The sequence below is a fragment of the Ceratosolen solmsi genome, unplaced genomic scaffold, assembly GCF_000503995.2.
Source record: "Ceratosolen solmsi marchali unplaced genomic scaffold, CerSol_1.0 scaffold33, whole genome shotgun sequence".
NCBI lineage: Eukaryota > Metazoa > Arthropoda > Insecta > Hymenoptera > Agaonidae > Ceratosolen > Ceratosolen solmsi.
The window spans coordinates 1,149,692-1,167,928 of NW_011948438.1; the positions used below are offsets into that span (position 1 = coordinate 1,149,692).

Genomic DNA, 18,237 nt, shown 5'->3' on the forward strand with positions numbered 1-18,237 from the left:
ATAGTAATGCATATTATTGATCGATGCAGATGATGCAGTTAATGTCAGTCTGGGGTCCATTCATCTACGCGGGTTGTTTCGCCGCGACCCTCTCGACGGCCTTAACGAATTTACTGTCGGTCCCCCGGCTCATACAAGCCTTGGGTCAAGACCGAATTTACCCGGGCTTAATCTACTTCAGCAAAAGTTATGGGAAGTCTGGCGAACCGTACCGAGGCTACGTGCTCACCTTTTTCGTTGCTGCTCTCTTTCTTCTCATCGGTGAGTAATTGGTAATTCGATTATATTCAGATCGTCGCCACTGGCACTTTGCTGCAGCCTTTATCATTGTTGCTTTCTGCATTCTGCACTTTGTTTGCTTTGGTAAGCTTAGAGCTGAAAGATGCGAGTGTTATGCCATCCCTTTTTTTTTTTTCTTTTTTCTTTTTTCTTGTTTCGCTACTTTCTTTCTGCTAGAACTAATTTTATACATATCATTCGGCACTTTGCTCACTTAATTGATTTTGATATTGGATTTGGTAACGCACTCGCAGAAAAATCTCTCGCCTCTCTTCGTTGCTCACGGATACCTGATAATATGGCAAAAGCGAAGATTACCGTGTTACTAAAAATATTTAATTTCAATAACAATTTGCAAAGCTTTTTTTTTTTTTTGTCAATATTATATCGTATAATTAATTTTCCACACCTATATAGGAAATATGTAGGAAATGCATAATGAACACTAGCTTGAATTAAAGTACGTATGTGTATATTCCATTAGTAGGATGTATAATTTTTGCAAAACATGAAAGTGTATAGAGTTTCGCGTAATGTGTTTTCGATTATCTAATTAGAGCAGTGTACGCATTGATATGTATATTGTGTGTGGGGGGGGGGTAATCTTTTAATTAATTTCTTTTCCGACATTTGTTACAATGCTTTTACGTAATATAAAGGCTTTTGGAATATTTCAAAGACTACTCAATTAATATACATTTTATTAAGTTCAATCGAAAATGGAATATCGTACTAATTTGACACCCTATGTATATATATATATATATATATATATATATATATATACATACATAGGGTGTCAAATTAATGAAATACAATGGAAAATGTTTTTTAATAAAGTATTTTACTAGTTATTCGTAAATAAGCACTGCTTTTTAATTTCTCAGCAACGTTTTCTCAATATATTCAAAATTCGCACAAGTACACTTTTATAAGGAAAAGGCAGCTTGCCAAACGTTATGATGTGTAAAATTAAAAATTTCTCAACGATACAGTATTACAAGATCGGTAGAATGTAATTATATAAACGCGCGCCTTCGCATTTCCCTGTGAGAATTATATAAATCTCCTGGAGCGATATTAAAAGCATGTATAGTCGACATGGAGGCGAAAAGAAAGGAGGATTCTCAACTCAAGTCAAATGGAATTTCATATTCATTCCAGCAAATCTAAATGCAGTGGCACCCCTAATCTCGAATTTTTATCTCGCATCTTATGCTCTCATCAACTTCTGCACATTCCACGCAGCGCTCGTACGTCCGCTGGGTTGGCGACCGACATTCAAGGTAATAAAAAATACATTATCCGCGCTCTATTAAAATTAGTTACGGGACGGGCAGGGAGCATGGCGGGGGGGGGGGATATAATGGCTTTTCCTCGCCGAAATTCAGTTATTTTTCAGTACTTTGGTGAATTTTTTCTGTCTTTAAGAGGAGGACGAGATAGCCAGTAATTATTTGTTGTTTTTCTAAATAATAATTTAGACAGAGATTTATTAAATTTAAGCTCAACGTTCATTGTATCATGTAAATCTAATGCAACACCTATGCTCCAATCCATGAAAAATAGCTTTGAATTTGAATTATTATAAATTTGAAATGTCGAAAAGTCGAAAGAAAATTTCTTTTCAAATCTCTATTATTATTATTATTATTATTATTATTATTATTAGCGTACGTACTCTGCTTATAATTTCGAATAATTGGACCCAATTGTGGATGTTGAATCGAACAAAAAAACCATTAAAAATCGAGAGAAGAGAATCTCGTAGACTTGGATTGCAAAACAGAAAGTACAAGTTTTGATATATCAACGTATAATGAACATTGAAACGTTATGGAAAGCGACGCAAAGAAGAGTTGACACAAAGCTACAACAATAAATACCCTTTTCTATGTTCAATTTGCAGTATTACAACACGTGGCTCTCACTTCTGGGATTCATCGGTTGCGTAGCAATTATGTTTCTAATCGATTGGGTAACGTCACTAGTTACGTTCGTCATCATATTCGCTCTCTATTTGATAGTCGTCTACAGGAAACCAGACGTCAATTGGGGAAGTAGTACACAAGCGCAAACATATAAAACGGCCTTATCCATTGCTTATAGGTAGGTATCTAATCTCGTATTATTCATTTATATAAAAAAAAAACAAACAAACAAACAAACAAACAAACAAACAAAAGTAAAAGTAAAAAAAAAAAACAAACAAACAAACAAACAAACAAACAAACAAAAGTAAAAGTAAAAAAAAAAAACAAGAAAAAACGTATAATTATTAATCTTCTACAGTTTCATTCCTTTTTTTTTTTTACGTGACATTATTATTATGAGTCTTTGCGCTTCCTTACATGCTATTATTGCTTGCTAATAAATCTTTTATCGTTTGATTCTCTGTTTCTCTATGCTCTAATGTTTTTAAATGAGAAAAAAAAATCGTTTCGCTCATGCAGATATATAATTAAGAGAATGCAAACATTATAATACTTCTCGAGTTAATCGAGAATGACCTATTTGTTTATAGAATCTTTATCTTTAAAGTTTGGACCACGAGCCCAATGATCGCCACATGTGAAACGATTAAGCTATCGAGGCCAAATTAAATAATAAAATATATATATATATATATATATGATGACTAGATCGCAGATTCACTCAGTGACGTTTTGACTATATTGTTAGAGAAATATTAATAATTACAACTTAGACCCTTAGACTTAGATTTTATAATGTAAATTAGCTGCGCTCGCATCATTAAACATTATCTTCACTGCTGTTCGTAAAATTAAATAATGTGCATTTATTTTCAGACTGAATTCCATAGACGAGCACGTGAAAAATTATTGTCCCCAGATTTTAGCCCTCACGGGAGCACCAAACGCCCGACCAGCGTTACTTCACTTAGCTAATCTAATTACCAAAAACAACTCGTTACTCATATGCGGTGAAATTTACCCGGTAAGAGCAATTTTCATCTTCAATCATACGATTGCCATTCACGTACAATAATTTCTTATTCTTATATTATTATTAAAATAGTAATAATCACAATCACTATTGCGAACATTAATAGTAACTTTATTTGTTGAATCGATTAAGTTGAATATGACAGTGAACTTTTTTAAAAAGAAAAAAAAAGAACAAAAAATTTTATTTCTCTCTCTTTTTTCTTTTCTTCTATTTTTCATATCCTTTTATTTATTTCTTAATTCAATTCTTTATATTCACTCACTTCTTCGCAATCGTGTGATTTTCTTATTATTTCGAGCAAGGAGTGCTTGCCATTTGTCACTTTGAATTATAAATAAATAATGCAACGACTATAATATAAGCTTATTAACATGAGAATTTAATGTGTCGTCGACTATTTCATGTACGCAAATGTTACATACATCGAATCCTCGTATACTACTACTATTTATAAAATCTTAATTCATAATTCTCAAGCTAGTTACCAACCCTTCAATTTTACTCATAACTTTGCTGAATTAACGCATCAACCAGCCGACGAGTGCATTGACGGTGGTAAGTAACGCTCATCCTACCCGCCCCCTCCTCCTTCTCCTTCCCATTATCAACTATTGCAAGTAAACAAATTCACGATTAAGGAAAGCACAATGACGTCGTCGCGATTGAATGCGTGCTAATAGCAATAATCAAAGGCTCTACGGGACATGAATTTACATTGCAGTCGCGGATGTCGTATCGCGTGCGCTCGGCTCATCTTCGAGGTGGCTACGCCTGGCTACAACGACACCGAATAAAGTCCTTCTATCATGTCGTGGAGGAGCTGAGTCTGGAAAAGGGAGCCTCGGCCATGATGCAGACATCCGGAGTTGGCAAGCTGGCGCCTAACGTCGTCCTCATGGGCTACAAGACCCATTGGAGTAGTTGCAGCTACAAGGAGCTCCAGGAATACTTCAACGTGCTACAGTGAGTAGTCGCTCGTCCCCTGCCACTACCGTCTTCTTATTTTCGTTTTTGTTACCAATCCCCCCCCCCAACCCCCACCCCATCCGCCAACCGCCCATTTTTTCGCCCTCTTCGTCTCTCCTTTACTCGCTTAAATCCGACTCTTCGAAACGCTCACGATCTCTCCGTCGCATGATCGAATGCCGCCCTTTCCTTATCGGACGATAAAAAAGATGTTTCCATGGGGATACCTCCATCCTCCCCAACCCTCGAATTTCATTAATCCCAAGGATTTTCACCATGTCATCTTACGAGGCTTATTTTCTCTTGACTCTTTCGACTGGTCTTAATGAATTTTAGATTTGTATGTAAGCTCTTTATCATCGACCTTATGATTGTCTTCCTGTTTATCCCCTTGTCATGCAAATTTACCATATTAGATTAATTTATTGCCTTATCGTCCTCGTTACGAAAGCCATTTATTTCTCGTTTAAATTTTTTAACGAACGATTTATTTGTTCACTTCTGTCGAGTATGAACTTCAATGCTCCAACGTGGATTCGGTATTTGTTGTTGTTGTTTTTTTTTTTTTTTTTTTTTTTTTTTTTTTTTTTTTTTTTTTATTAAATATTCAAAGTACTTGTTAATTGAATATTATTATATACCATCATTGTGAGGGTGCGCGTGTAAAAGCGGCTAATTATGCTCATTCAGAAAATCAAATTAATTTTCTTATTTGAATTGAAATTAAAATGAAATTAATACTTTGTACTCATTCTTATTCGCAAGATTATATTGTTTTTAAAAATTTTTAACCTATCGCATTTTAAAACAAATAGAATAAATAATATTCAATCCGATATAAACATAAACATTTATCTCTGCATATATATTTATATATTAAGTTATATGAAAAATATTATGTCATTACTCTGATCGTTGCATATTTTTTAAAATATGATTTGCAGTGAATATAAGATAAAATAATAAAAAAATTTAATTATATGACATTAAAGTTCCCTTTAAAATCATATATAATCGTTCTTATTGTGTATGTTCTTAATCAACGATAAATTCATTAGATTTTATCTTAAAATATATGTAGTTAAATCATAAAAAGAGACTTTTGATTTATCATATCACCATCGAGATCTAAAATTTGTATTTGATTTGAATGATTTATTTAAGCGAAAATACTGATTTATTCCATAAATTTCTGTAATAGTTAGTGTATGAATCTAAATAAAAATTGCAATTTTTTATGTTCATTTTGCAAAATAGTAATAGAATAGAAAAAAGTAGTAATAGAAAAAAGTAATTAAATGTCTGCTCTTACGGTTTTTTTTAATAGTACAGAAATCATTTTTCTATATAACGATTAATCTACAAATAAATATTGTTAATTTTGATTCATATGAAAATAATAAGTAGTTTTTATCTACATAAAAATAGATGTTTAATAAATATATAAAACTTTCCTACTCAAAAAATTTTGCTATTTATTATGAAATTGACATTCTAATGAAATTTTAATTAAAATTTTCAAATTAATATATTAAAACTATTCAATAAAATTATTTCAATTAACCTTGATATTGTATTGATATTTCATTCTCCAGCTTTTTAATATATCATTATTCAACGATAATTTTATCCTCATCATTATAATCATCATAATCATCATAATCATCATAATAATCATCATTATTCTCTTTGTTTTTATTATTCTTATTGTTAATTTTGCTGCTGTTGTTATTGTTCTTAATGTTTAGTATAATGTTATAGCTTTAAGTTAGGCTTCATAATTTAAAGTAGATCATGTCGGTATGCGACCAGCCTTTACGCAATATATCATAATTCTTATTAATAATTGAAAGTAGCTAATTATATTAACTTATTGTATTATATATTATTGATAATAATTATATTATCGAATGCTAATTAATTAGCCATTGAGCAAATAAATTTCCATTACTGTAATAAATCAACAATATGAGCAATTTTTACAACAAATATCTCTGTTATTTTATGTTATTGCGTACGTAAATATCTAATGATCTATAAGTAATTGAAAAGGTATTCAATCTTATAGTTTGATCATTAAGAACAAGACAAAAATAATAAGTGTTAATTTTAAATATGAAAACAGCAATAGAAACTGAATGTTACATTAAAGAAAATTGAGAGGAATAAAATTTATGTAGTTGATCGATAGAATTTAGTTAAGATTCAAGTGAATTTTATCTAATTTTATATAATTTCTTACTCTATTATTATTATATATAAATTTACCAAATTCTTATCACTTTATAAAAAAAGTTTCAAAAAGATATTTTCAACTATTTTCGACCTGTATTGAATATGTTACAAGTTACAATTACCAACATTGACGTGAATTTCGATATTATTTTGCTTTCTCGTTATGGCAAGCCCCCTCCCCCACCCATCCTTACCGCCATCAATCAATGCCAATATATTTATATCAGAGAAATTGAATACTACATAAATCAACGACGTTTCTCACGCATCGCACTTAAAATCAGCAACAATGAAATTTCTTATTAGACATGTTATATCGCGAACTGTGCAATTTACTCGTACACAGCTTTGCCCGAACCGTCGTTATGAGCATCGATCGATAGCAATTGCCAATATCTCAATTGAGTGGTGCGTTTATTATGAAATTCCAAACATAGATAGCACATTGTTTTTAGCAATGCCTTCGACCATCGACTGGCGGTGGCGATCCTACGAATCGCCGAGGGTCTCGATTGTTTGGGGATCGGCAGCAGTGGCAGCGCCGAGGACGATCCGCAACTCGTCCAGAGCAGCTACGACCTCGCGGGCAACACCCTGATGCACGCCGACAGCGACCTGTCTATGAGCGGACGCGGCATCGCTCGAGTCCAAAGTGTCCCGACCATAGGTGAGCCCACTTGTCGAATCGGGATATTTTGAAATAAATCAACATCGCGCGTGCTTCGTACATTTCCCCCCACCCCCCCTCTTCATATCATTCTCTCTCTCTCTCTCTCTCTCTCTCTTTCTCACTCTCTCTCTCTCTCTCTCACTCTCTGTCTCTCTGTCCCTTTGCGTCTCTCTGTATCTCTCTAAAATATCGTTTATGGCCTTGTCCCATAAATTTCGTTTGTGCTTGATACGTCTATCCAAGCGATGTCTCCCTCTTTTATTATTTCTTTTTTCCGCCTATTATTCTAGTTGATAGTTTTTTTTATTTTCGTGTAATCGGTCGAAGCTTAATTAGATTGAATAAGGCCTTTCTTTTAGGCATCGTAAAATTTTTCATAATAGTTTAATAAGATTTTCAAAACTTTTACAATTAATAAAAAAAAAAAAAAAAAAAAAAAAAATGACTTTTTTGTTGGTCCAGGAAAATTAAATTAAAAAACTAATATCACAATTTAATAACTCTATAACTTTTAAACTTTTAAAGTTCATAATATTCTATTTTGTGCAATTTCATTTGTTTTTGTTTTTTTTTTCTTTTTTCTTTTTTTACTTTTAATCACACTTTATTAATATAATACTTTGTTTAAAATGCTGCATTTCATGTAAATTGAACTCAAGTAACTTAATGTAATCTATTCCACATATTTCCAATAAAGTAATTTATTTAAGATATTATGCAAGCAAAAGAATTTATTTAAAGCATTATAAATAATATTTCGTATTTAATTGATTTAATTAAATCATTCGACTTATTTGTTAAATTAAATGATAAACCTCTCACATATACTAGGCTCATATTTAATAATTATGAATCAACAATATCGTAAAAGTGATTGAAATAATTTTTAAGGAACACAATATATTCCTCCGGAATCTACTGCGCCAATGCGAGATTCTCCAACTCATTGGAACGCTCGAGAACAATTGAAGAACAAAAAGAGACACATTGCTGAAAAAATGTTAATGTATGTGTTTAAAAATCAGTATTTTTTTTATTGAACAATTATATAGTTGTGAATTTTATAAGCGAACGTACTATCATGATTTAGGAATAGTAAACAAAATGGATTGCCAGTGGTACCAGAATACATGACAATTTTCCAAAAGAAACACAAAGCCGGTACGATCGATGTTTGGTGGTTATATGACGATGGAGGTTAATAAAAAATTTGTATTTTATAAGTAAATCATTCTATCAAAACACTTTTTAATATACTGTTTACTTTTGAAAAAAAAAAAAAAAAAAAAAAAAAAAAGGTTTGACTATACTACTGCCATATATCATCAGTACCAGGACAAATTGGGAGCATTGTAAAATGAGAATTTTTGCTCTAGCGAATCACAAACAAGATATCGGTGCACAAGAGAAAGAGTAAGTGGGCTAATGATTATTAATATCCTCATTGTGATTTATAATGTACAATTGGGAGTGTTCGATAATAATGATTATTTGATAGAATGGCAGAAATAATGATGAAGTTCCGTATAAAATATACCAGTTTGAAAATGGTTGATGACATAAGTCTTCAGCCACGTCAAGAAACTCAAAATTTTTTTGACAAAGTCATTGGGGAGTTTCGAAAAAATGACGCCACTGAAAACGCAGGTAAAATAAAGCCCTTTTTAATTCGAATATATGAATGCTATATTTATTAAACAAACACGCATTTTAAATCACGCATGGACATAAAATGTAAGATTAAATCTTTTTCTGTTTTTTTGTTCTTTTGTTTTTGTTTTTTTGTTTTTTTTGTTTTTTTGTTTTTTTGTTTTTTTTTTGTTTTTTGTAGAATGCATTGTAACTGATACAGAACTTCAAAGTTTGAGAGAAAAAACATATAGACAATTGAGGCTACGAGAATTGCTATTAGAAAACTCCAGTCAATCTACGTTAGTAGTTATGTAAGTATATGATGTTTGAATATTTAGACATTTTTGTCTTTTTTCAAAAATCATGCATGCAAAATAAATTCTATTAAATAACCATTATCCATTATTATTAAATTGGATTATATTTCGAGCAGTTCAATATTGCCGATAAATCTATATGGAAATTTAGATTTTAATTCCATGCTCAATACTCCTCGTGGATGTTTAATCATTTTTATTGGGTACAATATTTAAAAACTTTTTTTTTTCACTAATATTATCAAACGCTTCTTCAATAAGAATATTTATTCTACAATAATATGGTATGAGCGTTAATCTTCATTAAAATTATAATTACATTCTATTGGAATTGATTTATTTGAATGAGAGAATACTTGCCGTAAATGTTATTTTTAAATAATGTCTATTAGTTAAAAAAAAACTTATTACTTAATAATTAATTATCGCACTTTACAGATCATACTTGCTCTAATTAAAAGAAATATATATATATATATATATATCATATTTTTATTTAAAAACTTTTATTTACAAATATTGTATATATTTGAAAAATTTATAATTTTTGTTAGCTTTAACGGTCATTACCTCCTCACACTTTACGCTTAATAATTTTATAAAGTGAAATTTTACAAATAAAGCTGAAAATTTACTGATTTAACGATACAAAATGTTGAAAGGGACAAAGAAAAAATTGTTGATCTGATTTGGAAATATTTCGTATATTATTGAGAAAATGCTGTTCTCTATTCATTTATCGACGGCCATTGATATGCAAAAACGTTTCATTACAAATTTAATTTCAATAACAACGATATATACATATGCGCGTGCATAAGCGCTTGTGTGTTGGGAGGGAGGGGGGGGGGATGTATTTATTATTTATCTATTTATTGGTCAAAGCTTCCTATACCCAGCACATTAATCATTCTTTTCAAGTTTTTTTTTTTTTTTTTTTTTTTTTTTTTTTTTTTTTTTTTGAAGTATTATCGAGTAACATAAAAAAAATGGCGCTCGCTGTGATATTGATTCGCCAAACTAATGATATCCGTAGTAATGTAGGTAACTCCATGGTGTGAAGAAAATAGTTTGCTGAAAGAGGAGTGTAGCTAAGAGGATAATGTAAATAAATATTTGTAAAACACCCGTAGGTCGTTGCCCATGCCAAGAAAGGGCGCAGTCTCGGCGCCGCTTTACATGGCCTGGCTGGAGGCCCTCACCAGGGACATGCCACCCACGCTCCTCATCCGGGGTAATCACTCGTCCGTGCTTACATTCTATTCGTAGTGCCGGGGGTCTGGACCATCCCTATTCAATTCTTCTGCCCTTCTGTGGACCCTTCGTTGCGTATTAGCGCGCCTGTCTTGCGCTCCTAAGCTCCATAGTTATTACTTTACGCGCTACAACACAACCATTTGATTATTTTTCATCTTCGACAGACTTGTGTTCTTTAAAATCAATTTGTTTGTATTGGCATATTGGAGTTGTATTAGAGCGCTTATGAGAATAATGTTTTAACGCTATTATTGCACACCCGAAATTGCGAATAGATGTGTGTGCGTGCGTGTGTGTGTGTGTGTGGGCGCGCGCGCGCGCGCGTGAGAGAGAGAGAGAGAGAGAGAGAGAGAGAGAAAGAAAGTAAGAATATTTTCTTTAAGATGATGTTATGGATACCTTTTTATAATGCATGTGAATTCGTATAATAATTCATGCGTACGTAACATTTTTTATGTTTCAGTTCATTCGAAATTACGTTCATTAGATTTCTTTAATGTACTGTTGCATATACGTCCAAGTTACATATTTTACTCACGTTTAATAACAATTCTCAAATTGTTCACAACAAATTGTCAAAAAGAATTTGACATATTTTAGCTGAATATCCATTATAAATCTATCAAGTTTTAAAAATAGTATAAATGCAATTTCTATCGGTCTGCAAATTGTACTAAATCAATAGAAGACTATTGAAATACTTATCCAAGATGTCGAAACATCTTTAAATTTTGAATATTATACATAATCACACACACATATATATATATATATATATATATATATATATATATATATATATATATTACAAAAATATTTAATATCGATTTCAACTTTATCGTCTAATTAGAAAGATCTAAATTTTTATTAATAATTTGTCAAAGAAAGTAACGATAGAAATTGAAATTGAAACAAGTATTAATATTACTTACGACTGAACCATTCATTGAAAAGAAATATAAATTTGTTGTTACGTAATTTGACTTTAAAGACTCCAATATAATTTAAATAATTCACATAGTATTTTATAAATATAAACTCAATTAGTATGGATAGATTTTCATAAATAATTAGTCTAATAATACTTATATGACTATGATCGTGTGCAAAATTTACATTTCAAGTAAAAATTTCAATTGTAATTATTACATTATTAAAAAAAAAAAAAAAAAAAAATATCCAAAATATTCTAGAATTTACATATATAATGCTTTTCTTCAAATAAATAAATAATCAAGAAATTATCAGCGCACGAATAAAGCCAGTCGTATTACCTATTAAAGCAATTTTATGTAAAAGAATCTCCTTTATCATACTTAAATAAACCGATAAGATGGCTAAAGTTTCCTTACAAATACTTACATTGTATATGAAACTATTTAAAAACTTTATAATCATTAATCGTAAGTTGCTTTTATAAAGTAACTACTTTTGAAGTACAAAATCCCAATTTTACTTTCACGTAATAGAATTCGTTTTAAAAATTCATACTCAAAGACCAAACATATTTATTTAGGGATTTTGTACTTTATACTTAGCGCAATTACTTAAAAAAAAAAAAAAAAATGGTAGGAAATATTACTTTTAATTGCGATAAATTATACGCATTGTTATTAATGAAGGTTAAGCTTAGTATGTCGCACTACATTGTTTAGTCCAGTCTTAATACAACTGTTTTTGTTTATTTGTTTTTTCATTTTAATCAGTAAAAGTGTTTTAAATATAGAATTTTACTTACTTACTTAAAATACTAAGCATCGTAGTTCTGAATAATTGTTTAACATGTTTATAATAACAATGCTATTGTGAAAATTTAGATAAGCCAAATGTTTTTTAAAGGTTCTTAAGGTTCACCTAATTCTATATTATTTTACAAAATAATGAAAAATTTTTTTAAATAAATAAACAAGTAATCCAACTGCGTTATTGTTGTAATAGGCCATTTGCATTATATTTACTAAATATTATATTAGTACATTGAATTTTACATACTGGCAATTAATGAGAATTTTATTATTTATAACTGAAATTATATTAATTGATATTGTTGCAATAAGTAAAAAAATACTGCGTTAAGGCTGGATAGTAAAATTTCGTTTTATTATAGTTTGAAAATTTTTAATTGCTCTTACGAGTTTTGCTTGAAAGTAATATAATAAAATAATCTACCACAATTCTTGCCATTACTTTGATGGTTGTAAAAGTATTATTTAATTATATATATATATATATATATATATATATATATATATATATGTTATATTATATATAAACTATATATATAACTATATATACTTTAAAATATATATATATATTAATCTTGTAGATTCTTTCGACTGTAACTGCAAATGTTATTTTATATATAAAGCACAACGCTTTACAAAAAATAAATAAATATGATAAAATATGAGCTTTCGCATATAACTTAATGTATAATAATGAAGTACATATGAAAGTATTTAGATTTAAAATTTCCATTGAATTTATCAAGACAGTCGAGCAAAATATTCTTGTAATTTAATTGAAATTTGGAGAAAAAAAAATTTATCAATAATGCATTTCCCTTACTTTGTCCAGTTAACATTTGAATGCAAAATAATATTATAATTGAATAATAACATAATAATTAGTACACGAGTATAGAGATTTATTAATTTAAATTTGGAAAGTTATGAAAATATATGGTTATATTTCTATAAATTATTTACATAAAAATGTCTATTTATGTTGTAAAGTTCCATTCCCATATTTTTAATTAAATTTTAGCTATGATCACAAATTTTAAGAAAATAAATAACAAATAAAACACTTTTTTACAATTTAAAAATTGATTTTTCCATAGATTCGTGTGATATAAAAATTTTGTTATAATTTCATACAGTTTTGACTTACATAACATTTTAATACTAACAATAAGAACGTTTACTTTGATTTTAACAATAATTAGAATAAAGTTTGAATATATATATATATATATATATATATATATATATATATATATTTATATATATGATTTTATGATAACAATATTATAATAAATAAAGCTTTATTAGACTATATTAGAAGTATTATTACCTTCAAAAATTTATTTAAATAATCAAACGCAAATAATTTAAAAATACTTAAAAAATACTCTATTGATAAGTACTTTTCCAATTAAATTTGGCTCATTAATACGTCTCAATTAAACATATTTTTGTAAGGCAAATTGCAATTCTGTAAAATATTATATTATAAATGTTGTATAACTTGAAATTCAATTCAACTACACAATAAAATAAAATTCTCTTGCAGCATCTTATTTACGAATACTTATTTTACTTTCATGTAATCCCTGCTGCGTCTTATACAATTGTTATATTCATTTGAATTGTATGAGAATAAATTGTATTTTATTTATCGGAGCGATCGCTAATTCAGAACTTTTGTCTATAGATTGAAAGGGGCAAGAAAATAAGTATTTGAAGAAGAATAGAAGAATAGCAAAACATTTGCAGTCCTGAGTAATATATTGAGACACGATAACAACATATTTATTCAATTCATTCATACGAATATTAAAAAAAAATATTTTCATACGATATAAGAATAATCTAATGGTTTTTGTAAGGCTGGATTAAAATCAATTTTACTTCTTTCCCTTATCCTTATCCCTTAACTCGAATTATTGTAGTGCAGAAAATAGGCAAATATACCAAAGTAATGAAAGAGATGCACACGGCAATACATTGCTTTCTAATTGAAAAATACAGGCATTGCAGAAAAGAAATTATATTTTATAGATCTTAGTGTCATCTTAATCACATTAGTTTAATAATTTATTTTTATGTATTAATCTCAAGTAATTGTTATTAAAATTTTCAAATTCGTTCCTCTATTTATTATCTTTCTTTTTTCCTTCTATTAGCATCATCGATCATTGGGTCTATCCTTGATATGATACACTAACGAAATATCGTTAATGAGAAATGCCTCTACAAACCTATATCCAATAGGACACAATTTTACAATTTTTCTACAATTTTTCAAAATAAAATCATAGCTATAACGAAGAGAACGAAATTTAAAAGCTAAATTCGCAACATATATAGTTGTTTACCTAATCTACTGCTTCATAATGAAAGTGAAAAGTAGGGAACAACTTGATTTATTGGGAAATAGTGTATTGTTGTGTATTTACATGTAACATTTACGTCTTTACATAGCTAAGCGAATTCACTTTACATTGCAATAGTATCGGCACTCGTGGTCGTTGTGATTGAAATGCTCGAGCTTTCTTCCACCCCATTTAACTTATAATTGCGAAATGCCATCGACCGCGACAAACTGGAGTCAGAGCTTTTTGGGAGGGATTTTTTCTTTATCGTAGGGCGTGACGCGATTGAGTCGGTAATTTTAATAATGATTATTGAGAAGTAAAATGTTTTAGCGATTCTGCTTGTATTACGAAATCTTGTGCTACACTTCTCGAGCAATAAGATAAAATTTTACGGTGTTACAATCGTCTCGTCATTCCTTACAAGATAAAAATATTTAAATGCGAGTTTATCTTGCCCGAAGACAATGAAACGAGAGCACCAGTAAAATAATTATTTCAAAATACAAAAAAAAAAAAAAAAAACTATTCTCATTGATTATAAGACACTGATATATCTTTAATTGCCAAATAAATTTATTTACATATATTCTTTATTTTAGGTAAAATCTTGGATAAAGAGACATTTTCATCTGATTTTTTTATTCGAAATCTTCGTATTCTGGTAAATTCTAAAAAATTTTTTTTAAAACAAAAACTTGTTTACATTAAGGGAGTACATAATAATTTTAAAATAACGTATTGAAAATTATATAAAATAGTTTCTTTCACATGTTTTTATAACTATCTACGGTTTATCTAAATTTAATTTTGAATTATATAAATTATTCTAAATTATTGTTTGATATTAAATATATATATATATAGTCATCACTCAGCAGTCATTCGGTACACAGAGCAGCCATTGCAAGGAACTCACGTTCAATTCTCCAGTGCGCAATGGTTAACAACCTGTCAAGGGCTGATTGCAGTTCTAGAAAATAGTCGACTACACGAAGCATGGTATCTGATCCTTCTACACACGAAACTATATCATCTGTCTTTATTGAGAATAACTAGCTCACACACATTTCCATACTTCACTAGTGAGTATAGTCGATTCTCCCTGCTAATCAATGCCAAACTACCACAGAGACATTCCCATACTTTCCTTCTGTGTCCCCTTGAAAGTGCTCGAATATGAATGAACAATATATATATATATATATATATATATATTTATTTATTTATTTATTTATGTATTTAAAATGATTATACTGTTTTAATATATATAAAAATGAATTTATATTATCCATAAATTTTAAGTATATATATATATATATCCCTACACTTTATATATTATAAGTCAAATTAACGCAATATGAATATCTTGATGAACTTGCGTTGCCAATGTAATCATACCCATATATTTGAAGAGTCTCCGTAAAGCTTTTCAAAGGTTAACGTGATCTCATCTAGCAAATCAGTGGTAAGTGCCCCTCTACCTTTTTTGCTATAGGAAACGGCATTGCACTGCCTGACAAGACTGCAGGCTGCGTAACAGGCAGCCATCAATGATATATGATAATCAGTGACATTGCTGGTCGCCCAATAAGAGAGCACCGCCAGCGATCCGGCCAAGAGGTCACCCTGGCCACCGCATCGACGACCCGAACCCGGCATCTCACAGTGTATTGTCTTGACATCCTTAGTACCACAGCTAATCACATCGACACTGCCCTTGCATACGACCAGAACGTCTTCACCAATTGACTCAGCTGTAATGAAATAAAATGTTATTTTATCATTTTAATTTTGATATATATTATTTTATATCTAGAGATAATCGCTACATTAAGTGTGAAGAATATAATCAAATTTTTGATCAATTAATTATCAATATTAGCTTTATAATTTTCAGATTATTATTCGAGAATTTAAATTTGATGTCAGGGTTAAAAAGTTTATAGGAATGTTTTCAAATAAGCTTATGATTTTCACATAAATCATTCTTGTGCATATTTTTATTGCAATTAATATAATTTTTGTAGAAATTTTTAACTAAATGCTTTTTAGCGTAAAAATATAGTTATTTCTCTCCATCTTCTTGGCCAATAATTTTCAACTATTTAATTATTTAAGTAATTAAGTAACAGATTAATTTTCAGAAATTTGATATTTTATATCGAATTTGTAAAAAATATTCATAATTTTAAGCAATTTAGTCGTATACAGACTTCAGTATAGAATCATAAACCTTATATCTGTCTAGATATTTAGAATTTTATGGATTCTTACAAGATAAATCTTATATATCAATAATAAATGAAAATTACAAAAAGATATAAAAAATTATAAATTTAAAAAAATTTCCTATTACCTAGTTCCTTCACTAAAGATTCTTCGATGCCTGACTTCAAATCAATTGTTTTATTTAAAAATGCTTTAACTAATCGGGCAAATTCATTATAATTTGGCGTAAGTATAAGACCAGGATAATTTCTAATCAATTCTGTTTTCTGAGAAACCAAAAATAACCCATCTGCGTCGATCACCAATGGTTTTGATAATGCTCGACATTCTTCGATCAATTTTGAAACTGTTTGAAAAATATTTGTATCTCTTCCTAAACCTGGACCAATTAAGATTACATGCAAATCTTTAAGCCTAGATACAATTTGACTCAATCCATTATTTAAATGCGGATGAACAATAAGTTCAGGACTGTATGATTTTATTGGAATACTTGCTTCTTTACAACAAAATATATGGACTAAGTCAGCACCAACTCTAAGAGCACTCATTCCTGCAAAGTATGGAGCACCAGTGTATTCGACAGATCCACCGATAATTCCAATTTTTCCATTTTGACCTTTATGCGTAATTTCATTCAAATTAGGAAGAAAATCTTTTATTATTTTTGTTAGCCTTTGTGCATTAGTATTCAAACAAGAAAAACTTCGTCTTCTCGAAATCATAACTGAAATAATAAAATATTTATAATTCATATTGTAATTTATTCATATATATATATATATATATATTTTTTTTTAAATTTAAGCAATAAAACTATCGAATACCAGTAAATTAAAGGTATATTAAAATCTTTATATAGCGTTGAATTGCAATCACTCGCTCAGATCGTTTGTAATAAAAATTGGCAAAATAATAAATGAAGATTTAACGATTATTCATAACCTATATTTTTAAATTACCTGCACACATTAATAGGTCTATTTATTAAAAATTTTTATATTAATTTTTATACTTCTATTTTACTGAATTTTCAAACAAAAAATATTTTATTCACATACGTTAAATGGATGTACATAAAATTTTTCTTCTATTTTATTTACTATCTTAAATTTCTGTATTTACATTGTTGCGGCAAATTTAAATCATTGAAGCAGCATAATCAAAAGTAAATTAAATTTATAATAAAATCCGTATAATCAAAAGCAGCAGTCTAAAAATATTACAATTAAATATACAATTAAATATTGATATAATCAAGAAATACTTTATTTATCCATGGTTAATCGTTAATCTGTTTTTTCAAATTAATTTCATGATGCATTATTCAATTATAAATATATCAAAAATCAATGAACGAACAGCCGATGTATAAGGTGATCCTTAATGTTAAGGATTTAATATATTAATATACAATTAAAATTGCAATCTAGATTTTGAAAATTATATTTAAGCAATTTACCATATTAAATAACATAATAAGCATCTTATAGTTACTACAATCCTATTATTAAATAATACTAATCGGAGGATTAAATTAAAATTTTATTAAAAATTAACATATATATATTTAAATAAACTCA

General features: G+C 29.0%; 2 protein-coding genes across 2 annotated transcripts in view; one reads left to right on the plus strand and one right to left on the minus strand.

Annotated features, from left to right (window-relative positions):
- Positions 1 to 10,542, plus strand: part of NKCC (sodium potassium chloride cotransporter) — a 49,886-nt gene extending 39,344 nt beyond the window's left edge. The window contains exons 8-19 of the mRNA XM_011503472.1: positions 30 to 261; positions 1,444 to 1,565; positions 2,189 to 2,388; positions 3,090 to 3,237; positions 3,971 to 4,212; positions 6,906 to 7,117; positions 8,012 to 8,126; positions 8,211 to 8,317; positions 8,419 to 8,533; positions 8,619 to 8,767; positions 8,952 to 9,063; positions 10,203 to 10,542. Coding sequence (XP_011501774.1) covers positions 30 to 261; positions 1,444 to 1,565; positions 2,189 to 2,388; positions 3,090 to 3,237; positions 3,971 to 4,212; positions 6,906 to 7,117; positions 8,012 to 8,126; positions 8,211 to 8,317; positions 8,419 to 8,533; positions 8,619 to 8,767; positions 8,952 to 9,063; positions 10,203 to 10,338 — 1,890 coding nt within the window. The 3' untranslated portion in view covers positions 10,339 to 10,542. The remainder of the gene's footprint in view (positions 1 to 29; positions 262 to 1,443; positions 1,566 to 2,188; positions 2,389 to 3,089; positions 3,238 to 3,970; positions 4,213 to 6,905; positions 7,118 to 8,011; positions 8,127 to 8,210; positions 8,318 to 8,418; positions 8,534 to 8,618; positions 8,768 to 8,951; positions 9,064 to 10,202) is intronic.
- Positions 10,543 to 15,814: 5,272 nt separating this feature from the next.
- On the minus strand, positions 15,815 to 17,382 carry Naxd (NAD(P)HX dehydratase). Its single transcript, XM_011503473.1, has 2 exons — positions 16,782 to 17,382; positions 15,815 to 16,179 (listed from the first exon to the last, which is right to left on the minus strand). The coding sequence occupies exons 1-2, from the start codon at positions 17,377 to 17,379 to the stop codon at positions 15,818 to 15,820; spliced, it is 960 nt and encodes a 319-aa protein (XP_011501775.1). The 5' UTR covers positions 17,380 to 17,382; the 3' UTR covers positions 15,815 to 15,817.
- Positions 17,383 to 18,237: the final 855 nt, after the last annotated feature.